The 23,430-nt window shown below is 39.9% G+C and overlaps 1 protein-coding gene across 30 annotated transcripts in view; it reads right to left on the reverse strand.

Annotated features, from left to right (window-relative positions):
- Positions 1-23,430, reverse strand: part of dlg2 (discs, large homolog 2 (Drosophila)) — a 223,840-nt gene that overhangs the window by 106,004 nt on the left and 94,406 nt on the right. For 19 of the 30 annotated variants that reach the window (XR_009273086.1, XR_009273085.1, XM_058788915.1 and 16 more), the window contains 3 exons: positions 22,496-22,579; positions 21,849-22,010; positions 19,620-19,679 (listed from right to left, as the gene is read on the reverse strand). The exons of 3 other annotated variants lie outside the window; for them this stretch is intronic. Coding sequence is in view for 25 of the 27 variants with exons in the window: in XM_058788915.1 (XP_058644898.1) it covers positions 19,620-19,679; positions 21,849-22,010; positions 22,496-22,579 (306 nt within the window). In the remaining 2 variants the exon portion in view is untranslated. The remainder of the gene's footprint in view (positions 1-19,619; positions 19,680-21,848; positions 22,011-22,495; positions 22,580-23,430) is intronic. 8 more of the 30 variants (XM_058788916.1, XM_058788946.1, XM_058788935.1 and 5 more) reach the window with 2 other exon arrangements.

Here is a 23,430-nt window from a genome sequence, read left to right on the forward strand (position 1 = left end):
CAGCCTAGAGCAGGTGAGAGAGGAAGAGGGAGGGCAGAAGGAGACACAGACTGCTTGGAGAAGTCGCAAATCTCACATGCACTCTCTCATTAAAATCTCACTGTTTTCTCCTTTCTCTTCTCTGCAGGTTTATTTACATATTGCCAACAGAGCGGCGAGTCTTCTCCTTTATTTTTTTGTGTTCAGGACCTAAACTCTGTTTCCTATCTGTGCTAACAGAGTTGGCGACCCCAGGCTACTATAGTTGTTCTGTCTGTGGGGGGTAGTACATGAGTCTCTCTGGCCCCGATTCAGGGGCTCTTCTGCTGGTGTGAGAGATGAATGCAGTTCCCTAAGCTAGTGGGATAAATCATCTAAAGCTCCTGAGGTTCCTCTGGGACCAAAAACACAATCTGTCTGTGCCATCAGTGAGGGTATACATGAGCTGCATCCCTCACACCTCTGAAATGCTTTGGATCATTGTCAAATTCACACCTGTGTGAGACCGCTACAGTCGCTGAACAGAATGCTGGAATCTGCCTGAAATTGTATCATTTAATGCCACAATAAGCACGTCTAAATTGTGTTGGAAAGAAAGAGGGAACAAAAATACAGCAAGTGATGGCAGAATTTGAATTTTTGAGTGGGATTTCCCTTTCTCTAAATTTGTATCTCTTTTTATCTGTCTTGCTTCTCAGAGCTTCTAAGGAAAGAAAAAAGATCATTTGTCCACTGGAGTTTCAGACGAGGTCTCAACAATGTCTCAAACTGTGCTCAAAGATACCTAAATCTGTAATCACGAGTTAGAGATCTCTTCAAGGGCCAAATACTCTGAGCTATGCTTTGCACATTCACTCTATAGCTCTATACTGTCTGCAAGTTAACAATTATCTCAGTTGTTTCTATTTTTAACTTGGTATTGTAAGAGACGCAATGATACTCAATTTAGGCATAACTGAGGAACCCATTAAAGACCACATGAAATGCATACGCAACCCATTTACTTGTGACACAATTACAGTTTTTCAAAGATAAAAATTATAGACATAATTGGTTTTGCAATGGATCAAAGGTGACAGCAAAGATTTCAGTTCTTTCAAACTTTCTATTCATCAAAGAATCCTGAAAAATGTATGTTTCCACAAAAATAAGCAGCACAACATTTTTCAACATTGATAATAATGAGAAATGTTTCTTGAGCACCAAATCAGCATTATTTTTGAAAGATCATGTGACACTGAAAACTGGAGTAATGAAAGCAAAGGAGACTTTTTTCAAAAATTACCCCAAACTTTAGTGTATGTTTTAATGGATACTCTTGTTATCATATTGTACCATATTGATCGCAGTGTTTTCAATTAATTGGACGAAGCCAAGAAGTCACGGATAATGAAAAATGTTGCCTGCCTGTCTGTTGTGATTAAATGTTATTTGATAATGTTTTTGTCCTGCTCAGTTATAATAAGCCTGCTCTACATTTTTCAAGAGCCATCATTTTTAACACTCAGTTGACACACAGATCAATGGTCAGCCCTCATACTTATAAGACACTCATTTTTCACACTGATCTGCTAAGTGGGTGTGTGTGAGAGAGTATTACAGCAGGAGGAGAGATTTCATTATTCTTCCTTCCACTCCCCATCACACCCCAGCATGGGTTTTCACACGCTGCAAATGAGCTTCATTTTAACATCACCGAACATCTTCACTGACAACGTCACACGTTCACAGAACCACACTCATCAGCAAAAGTGAAAGAACATCGCCTCCGAAATCCCAGAGGCTCTTTCAACCACTCCCAGAGCCATTCACGGTCCTGGACACACTGATAAGAGCGATCCAGAGTCTACAAATAGAAATCAGCTCATCCATCAGCGATAACAGTTAATCTGAATCGAAACCTTTGCAGGCTAACTGTACATTATGATGGTAAAACGTTCTTTCAGTCACATCAGAATGGGAATACTGAGATCTGAGCAGACACAGTGAGATCTTTCAGCCAGCAAAGATGTGGAAATGTTAACACGGGGTGGTGTGGGTTAAACAATGAGGCAGGGATGTGATTCGCCCCGGATGGGGGCGAATCGAGGTGCTACGGAGTTGCAGAAGCTTTGAGTCATGATGTTCTTCTGACAACATGGAGCTGTAGAGAAGCACTGGAGTAAGCTTTAAAGACAGACACAAATCACATTAAATGAGTGCCAAAAGGCCGTAGGCATCGAAAAACATGGTAGAAAGCGCTAATGAACTATAATAAGGTGTACAATGGAACAGGTTATCGAGCGGGAATAAATAGGCTATTCTGGACTGGCCACATTTTCTTTTTCATGTTTTAAGATAATGAGTACATGAGAATGTTAACAAAGCCACATGTATAGCTCCAGGTTCATATATCAAGCTCTAATTCAGTTAAATATTTACACATCTGTGAAATTGTGAAATTCACTTTTCAAGTAAGGAGATTAATCAAGCGGGTTTATAGCTGAAAGCTAGGCATGATTCAACCCCATATCCTTGGTATTACCAAAAAGGGTAGCGGATACTGAATCTAGAGAATAAACAGTGGAGTCTAAAGCAGGAAATATAACTGAGAATAAATTGAATTCGAGGCAATAAATCTCTCCTGCAGTGAATCAATAAACGGCTCTATTTTGTTAAATGAGTACACCTTGTGCTTGTTGCATAACTACTGCAATTCATCTTGAATTCACATTCTAAATGCTACATATTATTATGATTGTTAGATAATTCCAGCACTGAGCTGAATAAAGTGCGCTTGATTCTCCTCAGGTGTAAGCTGATTAGAGGTCGACCGATAGTGGATTTTACCGATACCGATAACTAGGTTGGACCACACTGGCCGATACCGATTAATCAACCGATAGTTTTCCAAATGGATACTGAAAGAAAGCTAGTGCTTTACTATTTAAAAAAAAAGCAGTAACATTACTGAACCATACTTTGTAAATAAAAATATTAATATTATTTACTATATTGATCATTAAAGTTATTTCATAGTTTGCTAATGTTTAAAGAAGAAACTTATTTAAATTTAAAAATATTAGTAGCTAATAGTGAATGTTGAAATGAACACACTCTAACAAGGAACAATACTTCTACAGTTTTCATTAATGCTACCAATGGACTCTTATTGTTAAGTGTTACCATTTAATTTCTACACAAGGCCATAGCATTAAAATTACATACATATGGATATTGTATGTGTTCTCACACACTTTATTTACTTCTATTTTTTAACACTTGATAATTATCTAATCAAAAAAAAAAAAAGTTAGTCACACTGCGGCAAAAGCGCTGCGGCAAAAGTGCAGCGCAGTGTCTATGAGAACTCAGAGGTATCACACACACACACACCAGACGCTTTGTGTTCAAATCAAGTGGCAGTCTAAAACAATTTATTTAATCACCAAACGGATATACGTTTGCTTCAAGAATGAACAATGTGGCATAAATGAGTTTGAAGTTTGGTGTTTAAAAAAATACAGCAAGCGGAAAGAGAAAGCGTGATCTATTACAGCTCTCTATATGAAGCATACAGACTTTATTAGAGCCACAGAAAGACAAACGTTTTGCTGAAAAATGCACAATACATAATTTATAGCCTAGGGTGAAGTCATTATGTACATTCACAACGATTTGGGACAAATATAATGTAATTTAATAGAAAACTATGTGAATGGTGCTCTGTTCCGCGGCAGGCTCTCGAGGGAGCCGACTGCCCACACTGTGAGCGGCTTCTGCTACGCACGCTTCGCTCTCGGAAGGCTCTCTTCGAGGAGGGAGCCTTGACGAGCGTTCCTCACGGTGCCGGCCCCGCCTCTGCCCAGGCAGAGCGGCAGCTGCACTTGTGGGGTTTGCAGGCTGATCTGGCATAGGGAATGGAGACGGGCGAGTCCCTATCTTCTTCCTCTCCTGAAAGATCTGGCGCCCTCTCCCTGGGATCGGAAGCCCGCTCCGCAGTCTCTTCTCCCCGGGGCGAGGGCTCGATGCGTCGCCTCTCTTCCTCCGAGGAGGTTGATGTGGTGAGCGTCGACGAGGATTCGCCCCCTCAATCGCCCCAATATGAGGAGCTTTTGGAGGTGGTTACTCGTGCGGTCGCCAAGCTAAACATTGATTGGCCCGCCGAGAAACAGACCGAGCCACAGAAAAGCAAGTTGGATGAACGCTTTCTGCGAGCAAGGCTGCGACACTGAGGTGTCGAGATCATGGACTAAGCCATTCTCGGCCCGGCCTTTGTCCCCATGTCTGATTACTACGGTAATGTGGCGGGACTGAATGAGCACGGCTACAGAGCGATGCCTCGGGTCGAACAGACACTCACGAGCTATCTGTCCCCCGAAGTAGCATCGTCTCTGAAGGCTCCGGCATTGCCCACCAAACCTCTGAGTACTACATCTGCGTTCGTGGGCAAAGGGTATGCGGCAGCAGGTCAGGCTGGTGCGTGTCTGCACACAATGGCTGTGTTACAGGCATACCAAGCCGACCTGCTGAAAGAGTTGGATGAGGTAAAGTCAGATGATATCTCTGAGCTTCGGCGGACCGCTGATTTGTCTCTCCGTGCCACTAAGGAGACCGCCCGTGCCATTGGGCACTCCATGGCAGCTATGGTGGCAGCGGAGAGGCATTTATGGCTGACCCTCTCTGACATGAGAGACAAAGATCGGGTCTGCCTCATGGATGCCCCGCTTGCGCCTTCTGGCCTGTTCGGCGACGCTGTCAGTGCAGTCGTCGACAGATACCAGGAGGCCCATAAACAAGCGGCGGCGTTCCAGCGGTTCCTCCCTCACCGCTCTCGAACTCTGGAGGCTGCTGGGCAGGAGCAGCCTCCTCCGCATGCCAGCTCCTCATATAGGGGCACACAAAAACAGAGCATCGCCTCTCGTGTACTCTCGCCTGTCTGGTTGGCCCCGAGCAGGCTCTGGTAATGGAACAAGAAGTGAACACTCTGTTGAGGAAGGAGGCCATCGAGGTGGTCCCTCCTCACGAGAGAGAGTCCGGGTTTTACAGCCGGTACTTCATAGTTCCAAAGAAGGATGGAGGGCTGTTTCAGTTGAACCACTCAGTCATGCGACTGAAGTTCAAGATGCTCTCACTCAAACAGGTCGTGTCTCAGATCAGGTCCGAGGACTGGTTTGTCGCGACAGATCTAAAAGACGCACACTTCCATGTCTCCATCCTTCCCACTCACAGGAAGTTCCTGAGGTTTGCTTTCGGGGGCGAAGCATATCAATATCGGGTTCTTCCCTTCGGTCTAGCACTCTCACCCCATACTTTCACAAAGTGTGTGGATGCTGCGCTGGGCCTGCTGTGGCTTCAGGGCATCCGCATACTGAATTACATCAACGATTGGTTGATTCTAGCTCAATCAGAGCAGACGGCAGCTCGACATCGAGATGTCGTTCTCGCCCACATGAAAGATCTGGGGTTAAGACTAAATGCCAAGAAACGTGTGCTTTCTCCATTACAGAGAACCACTTATCTGGGTGTGGTGTGGGATTCGACCGTGATGCAGGCACGCCTGTCTCCTGCTCGTATCGAGTCAATCCTCACAGCAGTCAAGAGAGTGAGAGAAGGCCAGTCACTCACTGTCAAGCAGTTTCAAAGACTGCTGAGGATGATGGCAGCTGCGTCCAATGTGATACCTTTTGGCCTGCTATACATGAGACCCCTACAGTGGTGGCTCAAGACCAAGGGGTTCTCCCCGACGGGAAACCCACTCTGCACTTTCAAGGTCACAAGGCGATGCATACCTGCCCGTGGTCTGTGGAGCGGCCGCCATCTCATGTGGCACATCAATTGGCTGGAGATGCTGGCCGTGTTTCGGGCACTGAAACACTTCCTCCCAGACCTAAGAGATCACCATGTGTTGGTGCGCACCGGTGGTCTCTTACATCAACCACCAGGGAGGTCTGCATTCGTGCCCCTTGTACAAGCTGGCACACCAGATCCTTGTGTGGTCCCAGGGCAAACTCCTCTCGCTGAGAGCAGTGCACATCCCTGGGCATCTAAATGTGGGAGCAGACGTTCTGTCGAGACAGGGGCCGAGGCCCAGGGAACGGATGCTTCACCCAGAGGTGGTGAAGCAGATATGGTGAGTTTTTGGCCAGGCACAGGTGGACCACTTTGCGACTCAGGAGACACCGCAATGTCCCCTCTGGTTCTCTCTGACTCATCCAGCTCCACTGGGGGTGGATGCCATGGTACAGTCGTGGCCACGCTCCTCTCGGTGGTCAGTCAGTGGGTAGACACCCCTTAGTTACACGTTTCCTTCGCGGTGCGCTGAGGCTGAGACCCCCAGTACGGTCCCGTGTCCCTACATGGGACTTGGCTATAGTGCTAGAGGCTCTTTGCAAGGCTCGAGCCCATCGAGCCCATCGAGGAGATCTCTGACCGACACCTCACCATCAAGACTGCCTTCCTTTTGGCTATTTCTTTAGGCCCTCTCAGTGGCCCCTGCCTATCTCGACTTTGCGCCCGACATGGCCAAAGCGTTTCTCTACTCTCGATCGGGATATGTGCCAAAAGTTCCCTCTGTTACACCACAGCCCATCGTACTGCAGGCCTTCTGTCCTCTTCCCTTTAGGGAACCAGACCAGCTGAAGCTTAATTGTATGTGTCCAGTGCAAGCACTGGGCACGTATGTCCACAGAGCTGCCCTGTGGAGAAAGGCGGACCAGCTGCTTGTGGTCAGGGCCAGCTGCCCCTAAGAGGGGTCTTCCTGCTACGAAGCAAACCCTCAGCAGGTGGATTGTGGATGCAATCAACACTGCCTATGAGTCCTCTCAGCTCCCCACACCGATGGGAGTCAGAGCTCACTCAACCCGGAGTGTGGCGGCCTCCAAGGCCTTCCTGGCAGGTGTGTCTATGCAGGACATCTGCAACGCTGCAGGATGGTCCACGCCCCTAACGTTCGTGAGGTTTTACGTCCTCAACATGCGAGCTACTGCCGGCTCTTCTGTTCTCTCGTCCTAGTACACACTAGGCAGGGACTTATCAGTCTGGCGGCGTGGGCATCTCGTTCCCATAGCGTTTTTGGACACAGCTCGAGTTCCTCAAGGGGAACGTCTCAGGTTACGTATGTAACCATGGTTCCCCGAAGGGAACGAGAAGCTGTGTCTCGTAGCCACACTTCCGGCATCCCTGCCAGCGCTTGCTTCATTCCTAGAAGCTGATGCCGGTTCCACCGCACATGCTTTTATACCAGCTGGTCATTACGTCACCCCGCCCGTGACGTCTTGCCCATCCTTTGGACTGATTACACATGTGATTCAGAGCGTGGTCACGCTGAAGGCGTTCCCATGGCATTTTCGTAACGCAGCTCGAGTTCCTGTAGGGGAAGCCTGCTGTGGAACAGAGCACCATTCACATAGTTTTCTATTAAATTACATATATTTGTCCCAAATCGTTGTGAATGTACATAATGACTTCACCCTAGGCTATAAATTATGTATTGTGCATTTTTCTGTCTTTCTGCTTTCTGTCGGCTGTATTTAAATGCGAGTCTGGAGTTTCCCTCTCTGTGCAGCACGCAGTGTCACATGTCAAAATAAACAACACGTGCTGTCAGTGAATTCTGCCTCTAGAGGCCGCTCTCGTACTGTATAATGCCAGCGGACCCTTCTCAGCCACTCCAGCAACGGTTGCAAACCGGAAAACTATCGGCATGGATTTTTGCCGATAACCGATAGTTGCGGCAATCAACTATTGGTGCCGATTAATCGGCAAAACCGATTAATGCGAACGCCTTCAGCGTGACCACGCTCTGAATCACATGTGTAATTAGTCCAAAGTAAGTTTCATGTACACTACTGTAAAGTGTGATTGCTCTTGTGAATGTGACGAATATTGTTAAAGAACTGTGTTCTATATGCGTCACATTCACAAGAAGCAATCACACTTTACAGTAGTGTACATGAAACTTACTTTCTTAATAAACATTACTATTTAATGAGCACAATTCATCAGTTCATGCTATTCGAAAGAAAATAATTACTATTGGTAAATATAATACATCGGCCTATTTGGACATTGTTTTAGAAAAGAGGTTTTTAAACATTTTGATGACACTAACCCCAAATATGATCATCGCCTGGCAAGGAACCATATACCTAAAATATAAGCATCTATATACTTTCAAGTATGAGGAACTAATGGGAAAAATACTTGTTTCTATTGTTTGGGGATACAAATCAAAGTCTGTGTGCAGTTGTGCAACATGGAAGTTGTATAGTACAATTAAATCTGGATTTGCTCTAGGCAAATCACACTTATTTATCAAATGACAAGTCTGATACACAAATTACAGTCCACTGGAAACTTAATTTTCATTTCAGCCGGTGCTGAAATATGCTTGCCTTAGCAGAGCTCCTTCATTATCAGGTCTGGCTTTGATTATCCTGCGGCGCATCTGTAATAGATGGGCTACAGTTGTGCGCTTTTCAGACTACATGCATTGCAGCGCAGCTATTGATTTTTGCACGCCGGGGAGCTCTGTGTACGCAGGGAAATGTCCTCGTACTGCCCGCTTGTGTCTAGGAAATGAATGGGCCGGGGGGCACTGCATTCTCTAAATAATAGGTCTACCCCAAAGGGGATGTGCATAAGAAACCAGCGGTACAGCATTGTTGATTCTCTCAGCGAGTCAGAGGGCCCTACACTCCATCACGAACACGGAGACCATCAAAAGCAGCAGACTGAGGGGTCGTTCAGTCAGATGCTGTTCATTAAAGAAGGCTTTATGGAGTAAGTAAAATTGGGAGGGCGGCTTTGAGATCATCTGAAGCCCTGGAGTTTAGGGTTGTACGAGGAACAAGCGTGAATGCAGACGACTGCTGAAAGGACCGTTCTGATCAGCATAGTAAGCACATATGCATACATATTCCAGAATCCTTTGCCCATCAATTCTACTTCATCCAGAAAATACATTCTAAGCACTTATCATACCCTCAACAAACACAATCACTATCCAACTCTACACACACACACACATTAGGATTCAAAGCATGTATCCAGAAAACAGTTTTTCCCTATCTGAAATGGTAAAATCATTTCTTGCTCAGATATGTCACTCATGGCAGAAATGCTCAAATCAATCACATATCATCTGAAGGTGATAGCCACTGAGATGGCAGCAGAAAAAGTGGCAGTACACCTTCAAATGACAGAGCCTCAGTAAGAAAAGAAAGAACGAATGAAAGAAAGAAGGAACTGAAGGAAAAAAGGAAATAACAAACAAAAGTAAATGGAAGAAATGAAAGAACAATGAAAGAGAAAAAAGGAAAAGGAAGACATGAACAACATAAAGAAAAAAAAGAACAGCAAACAAACTAAAGAGAAAAATAGACAGGAAGAGTAAACACATGTAAGAATGAAGAAAAGATAGAGAAAGAAAGAAAGAAAGAAAGAAAGAAAGAAAGAAAGAAAGAAAAAGAAAGATTAGAGATTAGAGGTCTCTAACATAAGTAATCCTACGGTTATTGCTGCTGGCAGATGGATCAGGCTGCGTGAACTCGACAGGTTGTAACGATAAGATTAAAATGTGTGTGTATTGTACAACAGTGTTAGTAGAACACACACACACACATTCAGATCAGCATTAGTCTCTCAGCAGTCAGAATCACACAACCATACGATCCCATTGATACCAGTTAAATTACTGAGCCACATCATGACCTTGACTCTGTATGGACATTGCTGTGTCCCCCACATGCACAGTTATGTCATGTCAAGGGTGAACCATGGCCATGTACCCATGACCTCCACCTGAAATCTCCATCTGAAAAAACACAAAAAAGTCAGGCTAAAATATACGCTATTTTCTTAATACACATTTCTGATCTTATTGTGAACAATTTGGTTCACAATAAGTGTATTTTGTATGATGTTTTGCATCAAAATATTTTTTCTTTTCACCTGACATTACTTAGTGTCACAGAGAGACCACACCCACTTTTCCAAAATCAATTCCTGACACGTAAAAATCACATTCCACACTAGATAATGTCACCAGTCAGCACATGTGTGTTAATGAACACTGGAATGATGATGGCATGCAGTCATAGGTGGGATGTGTTGGTATGCATGAAGAACATACAGTGGGGAGGGCAGAATCCCGGCCCACGTAAAGGGCAGAGGCTCTAACAGGGGACCACATCAAAGTGATCTGTAGCTCAGGCTCCAGCAGGTCCCTTTTACCCCCTACTGTCCTGCCTATAGCACGTTCTCAATTTGCATCTAACACCGTGACCATATACTGTAGCAGGAGGAGGCAACTGCAAGGACTTAATCTAAAAGGAAAAAGCAATGGATAGAAATAGGAATAGAAAAAAAAAAACTGATGATTTCTGAAGGATCACTCTGTGATCTTGAGACTGTAATAATGGATGCTGAAAATTCAGCTTTGTCATCACAGGAAGAAATTAGAGGTTAAAATATATTAAAATAGAAAACAGTTACTTATACATAGCAGGAATATTTCACAATGTTACTATATTTACAGTATTTTTGATCAAATAAATAAATGAATCTGGCAAGCATGCCTTAAAATCTTACAAAAACCTTTATATACAAAATGTCTATGTGTACACTTTGAAAAGTTGGTGACAGAAGAGGTCAAAATCAAACATATGACCTCCGCACAACATAGCACCAGGGTTTGCTTGTCGCTTGCCATCTCACTGGCAAACATTCCAGAAACGTTCCCTCCACAAATGTTAACAGGTGGAAAGCATGAGGCTAAGAGTCTTAAATGAGATGTTTCTCTTTAAATTGCCTTTGATCCATCTGAAATGGAAGAGCAGAAGGTACACTTTTATTCTGTGCATGCTGAAATATCAACATCAAATTAGACACAATTTTGCGGATGGCAGTTCCATCAAGGTTTTGTAAAAGAGCACGGGATGAGGGCTCGGAATCTGCCCCTTCCAGGAAATCTCCCACTGCCTGCCATATGCATTTACCCTCTAATAGCAAATCAATTTCTCTGGAGGCCTTATTGTGTAATGGATTCTGGCTGAAATGCAACCTCCACTGCCCTCCCTTCCAGTTTTCGCTGTCTTCTCCTTCCGACTGACTCTCTCTCTTGGTTTTCAGCCTGTGGTGGGTAATTTGGGGTGTTAATTGCAGTGTGTTATTGTGTCCTGTCAGGTTGGAAAGGAAGCACTGAGAAGCCGCTTTAGGATGCTAACATGTATGCGCACATGGAGCTCTCCATGGTGCTGCAATGCTATCTTGTACTTTCCACAAATTATATGTCTCAATGGGACCCGATAGTGCTCTTTCTCTCTCTCTGCCAGTGACTGAGCTGCTTTAAAGTGCACTAAAACTGAGTTATATCACCACTGCACCAGCAATCACCTGAACCACAAGGAAGACTCATGTGCTCTATTTAAACTACCAATGACTCACTGGTAAATGTGGCTACTGTGGCTAGGAAATAGTTTTAAGTGCATTGTACTCTTTTCAGGGGATATATTTCTCTCTTTAACAAAGCTGTGAGGTGTGCACTGATGGAGCTAAACTCGAGTTTCCAGGTGCACTCTGGGAGATTAAAGGCGGCCGGTACTTTAGACATTCCGACACAAATCAGAAAGTGTAACAGCAGAGCGGTGCACAGCAGCAGGGAATGAGGTAGATAAGAGCTCTCGAGTCAGATAAATACAGAAGGTTGAGGACAGGAAGAGATTAGGACCTACAGTCCACTTTTTTCACCAGAACAATGTAATGTGATCAGGACATGAAAAAAAAAAAGACCTGAAAATTGCTGCCTGTATGATTACATTCATAGATTGGTTAAAATATAGAATGCCAAATGTATGTTATAACCTTTCATTTTAAATCCTAAATTTTCATGAACCTACATCAGTTCGTAAGGAATCAAGCTGCATGTCTGTCTGCACTGTGTCACATCTGGTTAATTATACTAGACATGTGATACACACATATAACCAGTCAGAAATTAAAAAAAAAAAAAAAAAAAAAATTCAATTTAAAATAAATGTCTATTTTAATATAAAATGTAATTTATTCCTGCGATGGCAAAGCTGAATTTCCATTACTCTGGTCTTTAGTGTCACATGATCATTCACGAATCATTCCAGTATTCTGATTTTGTGCTCAACTATTCACATTTATTTTAGATTGCAATAATGTTTCACAATATTACTGTTTTTAATGTATTTTTAATGTATCCATGGTGAGCAAAAGAAACATTTATGTAAATAGAATTGCATAATTTTGCCCAAGACAACTTTTCTTCTCTTAAAAGGAGGTTCACTTTCTGTCAGCGGCTCAGTGCACAAACTGTGACAGGCACAGTTTGAGTCATGAATATTCATAAATTATGTGTTATTATTCATAAATTCAAAAATTACTTTATTTTTTATATTATAAAAATGATTTGCTTAAAAGGTGGACATTAGTAGGAAGCCTTAGCAACAGTGGGATTGCATTTTACTGTTTGCACATTTATTTAGCCCACTGTCAAAGCAACCAGATGCTTGATTGTAAAGTCTGTGCGTTATATGGATAGGTACTTTATTTCATTCTCAGTGAGGTCAGGAAAAACAAACCTCTTTAAAATATCCGAACAAATGTAGTTATTTCTAAAAGTCATTATGGTACACCCCTGCATGTGATCAACAAATATAGACAAGCGGCCCATACTCTGAAAAAGCAAGCTCCAATCTCTCGAGTTTTCATTTTTATTTTAAAAAGGACGACACAGAGTGCAGCCATATAATGAGATGAGCAGAAACAGCATAAACATGTGCTGGGCGTCAGGTCCTGGAGGTCTCTGAAACCCTGTCAGTAAAGCCCACTTCACATTCTCTCTGTCGTTTAGCACTTGCAGTGCAGCATAACCCTGTTAGAGCTACTTACACTCATTAGAGATACAGGGTGAAGGTCACACACACACACACAAATGCACACACGCGCGCGCGCACACACACACACACACACAATAACAAGGTCGGACTCAAGCGTGGGTCTGATTATTAAAAACATTGCAGTCGGGCACATCTGTTACCAGGCAACTGCCAGGATCTGACTGCATTCATGGGCTTTAAGAAGACAGATTTTAAGAAGGAAGGACACAATAACATGTGTCCTAACTATAAAACATCAATGCTGGGATTTTCTATAATAACTGAGACAAATGCCAATCAATATAGTCACATATAGTGTAACAGAGACAGTCAAGTTCAAAATATGCATCAGTGATTTGGCTCAAGCAGATATTTTATCACCATTAAAAACTCATATTATTTTCCAAACTGTTTTTGGCTTGAAGGATGCATTTCAAATTGTCTGTGAGGACTGAGCAGGATGCCTAGATATGTTATATAATCCCCAGTCTCTGTAATCTGCAATTAAGGAGACAGTTTAGTATTCATATCACTGTGTTTGCTTTGGTTAAAAATGACCTTCCTCAGCATCTGTGTGAGGAGAGAGAGAGAAAAGAGAGAGAAAGAAAGAGAGCTAAGGAACAACAAGATGCCTTTGCTTTGACAATGCACCTTTTTACTGGTTAAATATGTAGCTTTATTGACAGACATCAAAAAATACGATACTGCAATCCTCAATAATGCAAATAATTTTAAAAGATGGCTGCTGAAATGCTCTAATATTGTCTTTGCTGATATATTTTACTAAAAAAAACCCCACATAAAACAGGCATTTGATACCAGCAACAGGTTCTATAATTAAGGTTATACAATGAAGCAAGTAAACCACGAGAAAGAGAAACAGATGGGAAGCACATGTGACTCTCTCCTGGCTGTTTTCTAAAGCTCTAGAAGCGTCTTTCTACTCTCTCATGTAATTTACCAGTTCAACAGATGCTAATTGTGTTTAGATAATTTATATTTCAGCATCTGTTAATCTGTAAAATGAAACCTTTAAAAATGTTTGCCACTATTCTCACTATGAATCAGTTTCTTCTTGATATGATTCATAGAATATTCTTTTTGTGGGTAAATTATTGAGTGGTTTTTATCTACAAGTGCCCAAAATCTCTAATGTTCTCTAAAATGTAAAAATCTATGCTTGACAGCCAGGCAAGCACTACGATCGTCATTGCAGGTGTAGTACATGTCAAGGATTCTAACTGCTTCAGACCTGGTGCAAACTCTCTTAAATCTCAAACTGTGTTTCAAGGACAATGACACTTAAAGTTTTTTCAGTGTTAAAATTTTGTCAGTGTTAAAATACTTTCTCCTCTCCATGTTTAATATGGAGAAACAGTTATAAGCAAGCCATTTGTTGATCAGCTTATCAAGGAGTTTGACATGTCACAATATTTGTCCAAAATGCACTGTAAAAATTCCTAGAAAAAGTTTGGAATTGTAATCATTTTGGAGCTTTTACAGAAACAAAAAAAGTAAAAATGCTACAGTGAAACCTGTTATAATTACATACGAGTGAAAAATAATGTCATTTTACTTTGGGTTTTGCAAGTATATTAATAAATTATTGTATAATTTACAGTGGAAAAAAAACAACAACAAAAAAAATAGTAAAAGAACATTCCCAGAAGTCCCAGCATGACACACCACATATCATTATATTTTGCATAAATAACTTTTTGCATTTTTGTTATCAGTAATGTATATTGGAGTGTTTTGTGTAGCATTTCCTGCTATTTACTTAATGTTTATTGCACTTTTTTAGAATCACGTATGATACCATGATGGTGTTTTGTGTGTGTGTGTGTGTGTGTGTGTGACCACTTACTATGAAATCTGATTCATCATGTGGTCTTTTGCTGTACCACTTGCATTATTATGATACTTGTCACTACATTAAGATTGGCATAAGTAAAAAAATAATAATTATATATATGTGTGTATATATATATATATATAACACACACACACACACACACATATATATATATATACACACATACATACATACGTACAGGCACCAATATGCCATCCTGTAAAATCTGAAACAGTGAATTTACAGTGAATTTCTTACAACTGGCATTTTTTAAGCATACATTTAACAGGATATTTTTACAGTACAATGTAGATTATTTAGAAACAATCTGCGATTCCATTTGATGATAGTGGTGCAGAAATTATATATTCACCTAAGTAGCTGTTGACAGTAAGCAAAAAGTAAAGAGCAACTTAATGGGCCTCTAAGTGTCTGTTCATGAAAAGAAATCCCTCACTGGCAAAACAAGGACTGTTTACTCTCCACACCGCATAAAAAAAACAAAAAAAACAACAACACATAGCTGGCCTCTGTAACTCTCCAAACACTCTTCTAAATCTTGTGTGTAAAGGTGAATACGGTATGCTTTTAGAAACATCACAAGTCCTGACTCCTAAAACCCCTTCAAAACACAGTCTATGAACAGACTAATGAGTTCGTCCCCCTTAAAAAAAAAAAACAATACCCTGGAGCCAATTTCATTAAGCTCATGCTTCAGGGCAGACATAAGCGCTTTAGTTGAAGTGATGTGACAAAAAATGAGAAGACCTGAAAACAATTAGTATGCTAATAGAACAAATTCAAACTCCTTGACTTCACGTTACATGCACTGAGAAAATAATGCCTGTCTGTGTTTGATATGCTGTCCTTGTTAAAGACACAACCATGACAAAATAGCAAGCCTCATACTGAAAATTAACAGAGACAATTGTTATGAGAGGTAGTTACTAAGGTGAGTGTGCTTTAATGTGTTGCAATGTCTTTGCTAGACAGCTCTGGGTGGTTTACCAGCCAAAAGTGTGGTCATATTTACCATCGTTCAGCAATTTTTTTCATTTTAATAGGAATCCACATGATCTGGAATTTTGTATCAGGGCAAAAGATTTCCACACACAGTGCAATAATTGCAAGAAAATTTGTTGCATTGACCAAACAAACGTTTGTGCATCCTGTTATTGAGTGTTGTTATTGTTAACTAAAACTAAAAATTCATTTTCATTAATTGAAACAATGCTGAAATAAAATATAAATATTAGATGAAAAACTGCCTGAAATGAACTAACTCAAATAAATGTTTATGCTGAAGCACTAAAATGACTACAAACTAAAATAAAAAATAAAGCTAAATAAAAATATAAAATGAATATGAACATGTAAAAATAAAATCTAGTTCAACATATTAATAAATACTATAATAGTATATAAATAATACTAAAACAACACTGCTTCTAATTAAGCTTTGCTCCGTACATCGCTACACTATTAACAGTAGACAATGGGCCTTTTTTTTCGCTAATGTGACCACACTAAGTCACACTTTACGTGAGAATGTTTAGTGAAAAAACCTTTACATTTTTTTTAAAAGTACGGGCAGTAGAAATTGTGACAAGGAAACACTGCTAAAAATCCTTTAACATATTTCTTCCTGTTGGCAGCTGTGCTAAATTATTTTGATACGGATTTAATGGTAACAAAATTGTGATTAATTAATGTATTTAGGTCTCTCCACAACTCTCCTTTCCTTTTTTTTGTTTAGTTCTTCCCCTCGCCTTCCACCTCCGCCCCTCCTCTTTTCTTTCTTTTCAAAGTAATTGCCTGATCTCTAATTCCACCCAAGGCTCATCTCCCAGACAATCAAGCTTGGTCCTTTACTCCGACCTGGGCACATACAGAGCCCTGACTCTGAAGTAATCATTTCACCAGGGAGGAGAGATAACCAAACAATCACCATTAACCCTGAGCCTTTGCTGTCTCTCACTACTTTTCCGAGATGCGCTCTCTCAGGAAGAAAAGAGCTCTCCAATCACACTGATTCTGCTAATAAATATCATGCTTCACCCCTGCTGAGCTCCGCTCATTAAAACCACAGATGTTTGCTCGACTGGTGGATGGCTAATATCTCAGCTAGAAGGTGCGTGTCCTTTTTGGTTGTTATGTTATTCAATAATGCGACTCGAGGATCGATATCATGCCATCCGACTGTCAGGCTTCTGACAAGACCTTCTTATGCAGCCGTTCAATTAGTGCTTGTGTTAAAGCAGCTTTTCAGTAGGAGGACCTGGGCTGAAAACAGGCGACGGGTGTACAAGCTGATTCACAATGTTTAGCCCTGCAGTGATTCACTGAGAATAATGGTGCTACATTTCTAGCTCACCTCTCGGCATAATAGTCTCACACTCGCTCTTTCCGAGACATGAGGGGACGACAAGGCTAGAATATGCATGCAGAGAAAGTCGATAGTGATTTAATCAACAAGTTTGGCTGTTATATAGAGTGCACCAAGACAAATCTTCTAATAGTCTCATGTAGACAGACCGTTGACCATCTATACAAAGTCTTGTCCTCAAATTATTCTGGCCAAAAACTGCTCACTTAGACAGGAATTAATCATCTGGTCAACATATCTCATCTACTTGCGACTAATAAATCCAGCCAATCAGTTTAAAGCTTAGCGTTTTTATTTTTTATTCTTTTTTTGAAAACTCAAAAACTGTGTGTGTGTATCATAGACTGTAAAAAAGATGGACGACGCATCTCCGCTTCCTTCCATTATAGAAAAGTGAAGCGAATACATCTCAGTATGGCCGCTGCCATCTTGAGTAAATGACGTCATTTGGAGCCCGAGTCTGCGCAGTAGAGATTCGTTTGGAGTCCGAGTCTGCGCAGTAGAGTCGTGAGGTGGAGCCGCGGAATCAAACTCCCGCCCAAACTCCCGCAGACCCAATCAACCATAACGACACGCCCCGTTTTTATAGCATCAAATTACTAGCTAAAATCAAACATATCACAAAAACAAACAATTGAACATATATCAGCGTGATAACAACTACCTTAAATTACTAAAACCATATTTCGGAAAATTGTATTGGAAGTGTAATTTATTTTTTTATTTTTACTGAAGTCCCATTCGTTTACATGGAGAGGGCGGGGTTTATGACCTGTACTGCAGCCAGCCACCAGGGGGCGATCAAAGAGCCAGCAGCTTCACTTTTAAGGACGAGTGAGACACACCGGTGTGTATATATATATATATATATATATATATATATATATATATATATATATATATATATATATATATATATATATATATATATATATATATACACACATGTTTGTTTTGTATTTTATGCATTCATTTGCTTACATTTGCTTAATTACTAGAATATATATATATATATATATATATATATTCTAGTAATTACAAATGTAATATATATATATATATTCTAGTAATTAAGCAAATGTAATATATATATATATATTCTAGTAATTAAGCAAATGTAAGCAAATGAATGCATAAAATACATGCATATGCACAAGTTTCATCTGTCACTGTGTACCAAAGTTCAAGTTTGGTGAACTCTGACCTGTGAATTTTTTCAAAAATAATTTTAAGTTATAATATTCAACATTATTCAATAATACTATTGTAAATATAACATTAATAAATATTTAAATTACTAGAAATTTAAAATATATTGAAAAGAATGTGATAAATTAAAAGATAGTTTTATTATTTTTTCAAATAACATTTCATATTAATAGTATCATGACATATTATAAAATTATATTTAATGTTGTTATTTTAAATATGATATCAAATAATAAAAATCAAATAAACTATAATATATTTAAATATACAGTGTTATTTACATTTTAAAATTAAAAATATTTAAAAGCATTTAATAATAACATGATATTAAAGAAATCATTTAATATCAAAGAAAACATTTAAAGTAATATTAAAACAATTAAAATTATTTAAAAAAATAATATTATAATTGTGCATATCTATAGACTAGTGTGACCACAACATATACCTCATACAGAAACACAGTTTGCATACTTTAGTTCCTCAACAGCAGATGATGCTTGCATTTTTGTTTATCTCAGGATTAACTCGTTCTACACGATCTACACGTTGAAGCTATTAGCTAATTTTCAGCCGAGTGTCCCTGGCGTGAGTGCGGAGACTTGAAGAGGACAGGCTGTCATGGTGACGGTCTACTGAGGCCGTAGCATTAGAACACCTGACAGACTGAAGAGGCCATGAGGATGGTTGATGTGCGTGTAAATTTGTGTGTATGTTTACTTTTCTGTGTGTGCATTTAAGAGTTTCTGGAAGGCCTGATAAGGCAGAGTGAGATCAGAAGTGTGACACAAACTGTACCTGCCATACGGATGGTGTACGATCACTGACTGCTAATGCAAGAACTGGTAGATCTTTCAAAGATGCTCATTCACACACATCCACACACTAACAGAAACCAACATAGATTTCTCTCAATGGTCGATGTACCTCATATGCAATAAAAGTCATCAAATATCAGCAGCAATCACACTAAATGACATATTAACCCCAAAACAAACATCACAGGTAAAAAAAAAAAAGACGAACTTCACATAAATTGATTTCACTTGCGTCAACCATATTTGGAGAAAATAAATGTGATTTCACTGCACAAATGGGTTTCTTCAAAGGGAGGTTCTGGTTGAAGACCCAGTGGTCTGTTATTTAGACCCTCTGAAGAATTTCATGCGGATGTCACACAGTGTCGGAACATTGGCACAGACCTAATGTTCCTGAGTACGGATGAACCACAACAACAAAAACCACCACCACAACAACAACAGGGAAAAAATAGTCACATTCAAAATAAATATCACAAACTTGCCAGGTAGTTTGCTGCGGTCACCCCCGGGTATGTTAGATCAAACCGGGTAACCAGCGCAGGCTGCAGGCGAGAAAATACAAAAGAGCATCACCAGCACATCGGCTGCACTCAGGGAGGGAAGAAAGAGGCTGAGGAGACAGGATGAGAGAAGATGAAAACGCAGACATAGTGCATGAACCATGAGAGGAAGAAAGGAGGGGAAGGAAAACAAAAGATGGCAGGATGAGGCTTTGATTTCAAGGTTATTTTGGCTCTGACCCACTAAGACGACCTTCCGACCCTTGCTGCACACGAACGGTAAAAGCAATCTGAGGCTGTTCACACAGAGCGCGCTCTTGCTTTCATAAACAGCTAGACGGAGAGGAATGGAACAGAATGCAGGGATCTCAAGATGAAAAGTTGAACTCATTTAACCCAAAACTAAATTCTACACTCATGGCGCTAAATGCTAAAATGCTAAAAAATGCTAAAAAAAACCAGCGAGATGCCACATAGTGACTAAAGATATCTGTGTATATAAACCAGCCACTTAAAAATAGCGCACATAGAACGTAAGAGCATGTCTTGTGCGTGACAGTGTTTTCACCTGTATCCCTCACCTTGCTTTGGGAAACAGGAAGTGAGAGGAGAAGGTCAGTGCAGGTTTTTTTTTTAGTCCTACTGACAAGTAACATCCTGCGCCTGAGTGTCGACGAGAGTTTGCTCTGAGAAATCACGTCTGTAGGATAGAGGTTGTTATGTGACTGGGGAAGAAGTGGCTGTTGGCAAAATAGAAAGATTGAGGTCTTAAAACACTGTCTGCACAAGAGATGACAGTGCAGAATTCTGATGAGCCTAATGCTTCAGACAGGTCTATACACTCTGGAATAAAATCATACAGTCCCTCAGATCAAATAAAAGCACAGAGCTTTTGAATCTTCAGCAGACAATCAGATGAGGCACAGGCTGTTAATGTCTCTCTGGCAGAGAGCGTGACTCCAGCGGGGCCATATCTGATCACAGAAAAACAGCAACAAAAGCTTTCAATTCTGAAATAAAGAAATATGCTTTGCATCTGGCATTTTTCATGAATGCAGTGCACTTAAAAAATGCACAAAGAGGCATATTTATTTATTTATTTTGTTCAAACTATTTGAAAATCTGTCAAGTTTTTATTGAATTGATATTCATTTCTCATCACAGTATTTTATTTAAATTCATTTAGTTATTTAATTTGAATTTAATTTAACAAAATTAAATTTATTAATAAATAAATAAATGTATTAATTTGATTTTACCATAAATATATACTATTGTTAAACATGTTTGGGGTCAGTAACCTTTTATTTCAATCGATTAAAGGCTTCTATATTGTTATATAAAAAAATGAATCGATTTCAAATAAATGATTCATCAAAGAATCCTGAAAAAAAAATGTAGCAAGGCTTTCGCAAAATTAAGATGCACAACTGTTCTCAACACTGATAATAAAAAGAAAAAAAAAAAAGAAATGTTTATTGAAAATCATAATATTAGAATGATTTCTGAAGGATTCCAAGGCTTTGCCAGCACAGGATTAAACTGCATTTTAAAATATACTAAAACAGAAAATGGTTATTTTGAATTTCAATAATATTTCACAATATTACTGTTTTTACTTTATCTTATAAATCTTATACTGTGTCTTATAAATCTTACTGACCCCAAATTCCTCTTTCAAATTTAATAAATAAATATTAAAATAAAATAAATAAATTTATAATTGTACTAGGATTTAAAAGGTTGAATGTCTGAAACAGAGATTCATTACCTAAATATTTGTTAAATAATTATTTCTGATGATTACTGTGTCTGACAAGCACAGCACAAAATAATCTACCTATTGCCACAGTCAAGGAGGTCTATAATGCAGCCACAACACTCCTGCTTTTAAACTAACAATTGAGCACCATCTAGTGTTGAGAAGTCATATCACAACAGCACAGCTTGTCACCGCACTAGAGCATAACCTACAAATGCGTGCCTTACAGGTCAAACTCTTTCCAATAAATACAAAAATTCTTTAGATTTTTTAAAACGAGTATATAAATGAGTAATGAAAACATGAATGAAAATGAAAACCGGACACTCAAAGAGGCAACCAGACCAACACACAGACATACAAATGAAGAAAAAAGAGGAGGTGAAAGACAGCAATGTGAAGAGGGCCGTCGTGTTACTTACTGGATGGTCCGAGAAAGGGTGACTTACCTTAAGTGGTGAAATATGAGAGTGGGAAACGTAGCCATGCACATTCTCAATTTCTGAGAGGTTCTTCTCTGATATGTGCACCAGCTCCGGCGCTCGAACTTCATTGGTGAGCCGCGGGAAGCTGTGTTCTGGAGGAGGGGAATCATCATCCTGATACCGATACTATATATGTGAAAAGAAAGAAGAAGAGATGGGGATAGAAAGGAAAGCAGAGAAAACTAAATGAGAAAGGGCAGAAAGAAAACCCACAATCCACTGCAGAGCAAAATGCAACAACGAAAATGACTTTCAGCCAATGAGTTCTGTGCCCTGTGAGATGAACAAGCCGATTCATTATTTGGAGAATTGAGAATGACTGAAATCATGATGCATGGTGAAGTTTCATATTATCTGTGAGCAACCGCATGCACACGCAATTAAAGCAAAGCACTGCTGCTGACATGCTCCAGTCAAGAGAGAGAGAAGTTCTAAATAGTTTGCTCTGCATGCGATCAAAGCAGGATGGTCATCTGTTTCATCTAAGCATTTGATGTTTCTGAAAACAACAGTGAAAATGTGTAAAATGACGATGCAACACAGTGCAGCTCATCCGTTCTGGACAAACAGAGAGAATTTGTTATGGCACGGCCCCTGTTTTTCCGTCTCACCCAGGGGGAGCTCATCAGGGCTGGGTTCATACATGCTGGAGAGTGGCTTTGGTGCTGGGAGCCCTGTACTGCCGGAGGCCTGTTCTGTAAACACACACACAGGAGCCCAACTGTGAACAACCAATCACAGTCAGTTAAGCTGTATCATTTAAATAACTGTACATACACTACAGTTCAAAAGTTGGGGTTTGGTAGAGTTTTTCTTATGCTCACCAAAGCTGCATTTACTTGATCAAAAGTAGAGTAAAATCAGTAACACTGTGAAATATTTTTGAATATGATGGCAAGGTTGAATTGTAATATATTCATGCTCAAGAGACTTTGTGCTAAAAAAAAGTTTTTATCAACATTTTTGTGGAAAACGTGATAATTTTTTCTTTGATGAACAGAAAGTTGAAAAGAAAATTGAAATAGAAATATTTTGTTACATTATAAATGCATTAACTTTCGCTTTTGATCAATTTAATGCAACCTTGCCAAATAAAAAAATAAAAATAAAAAAAAACTTTTGAAAAGTGGTGTAGGATATTCACCAGCCTCGCACAAATTAACCAACACAAACACAAGGGAAGAAGCCTTGACCAACAAAAGTACAACCTGACGTGCCATATACACATACACACACACATACACACACACACACACACACACACACACACTCTGTAAACCTGTTTTCAGATGGCAAATGAGACACTTTTCAGACTCAAATGTACTATTTTTGATTTGTAAAAATGGATAAAATCATGATAAAATCTTCAAGATCTTGGAAAAAATAACAAAATCTCCTCCAGGGGGCAAAAAAAAAAAGACAATTGCTATCTCACAAATTGTAAATCCAAGCAGAAAAACAACAAACAAACGACAACAACAAAAAATTAAATAAGTAGATGGTGCCAGTTGTCAATATCCAGCAAAGGCATGTAACTGATAAAATG

This window comes from Onychostoma macrolepis, chromosome 10 (genome assembly GCF_012432095.1).
Source record: "Onychostoma macrolepis isolate SWU-2019 chromosome 10, ASM1243209v1, whole genome shotgun sequence".
NCBI lineage: Eukaryota > Metazoa > Chordata > Actinopteri > Cypriniformes > Cyprinidae > Onychostoma > Onychostoma macrolepis.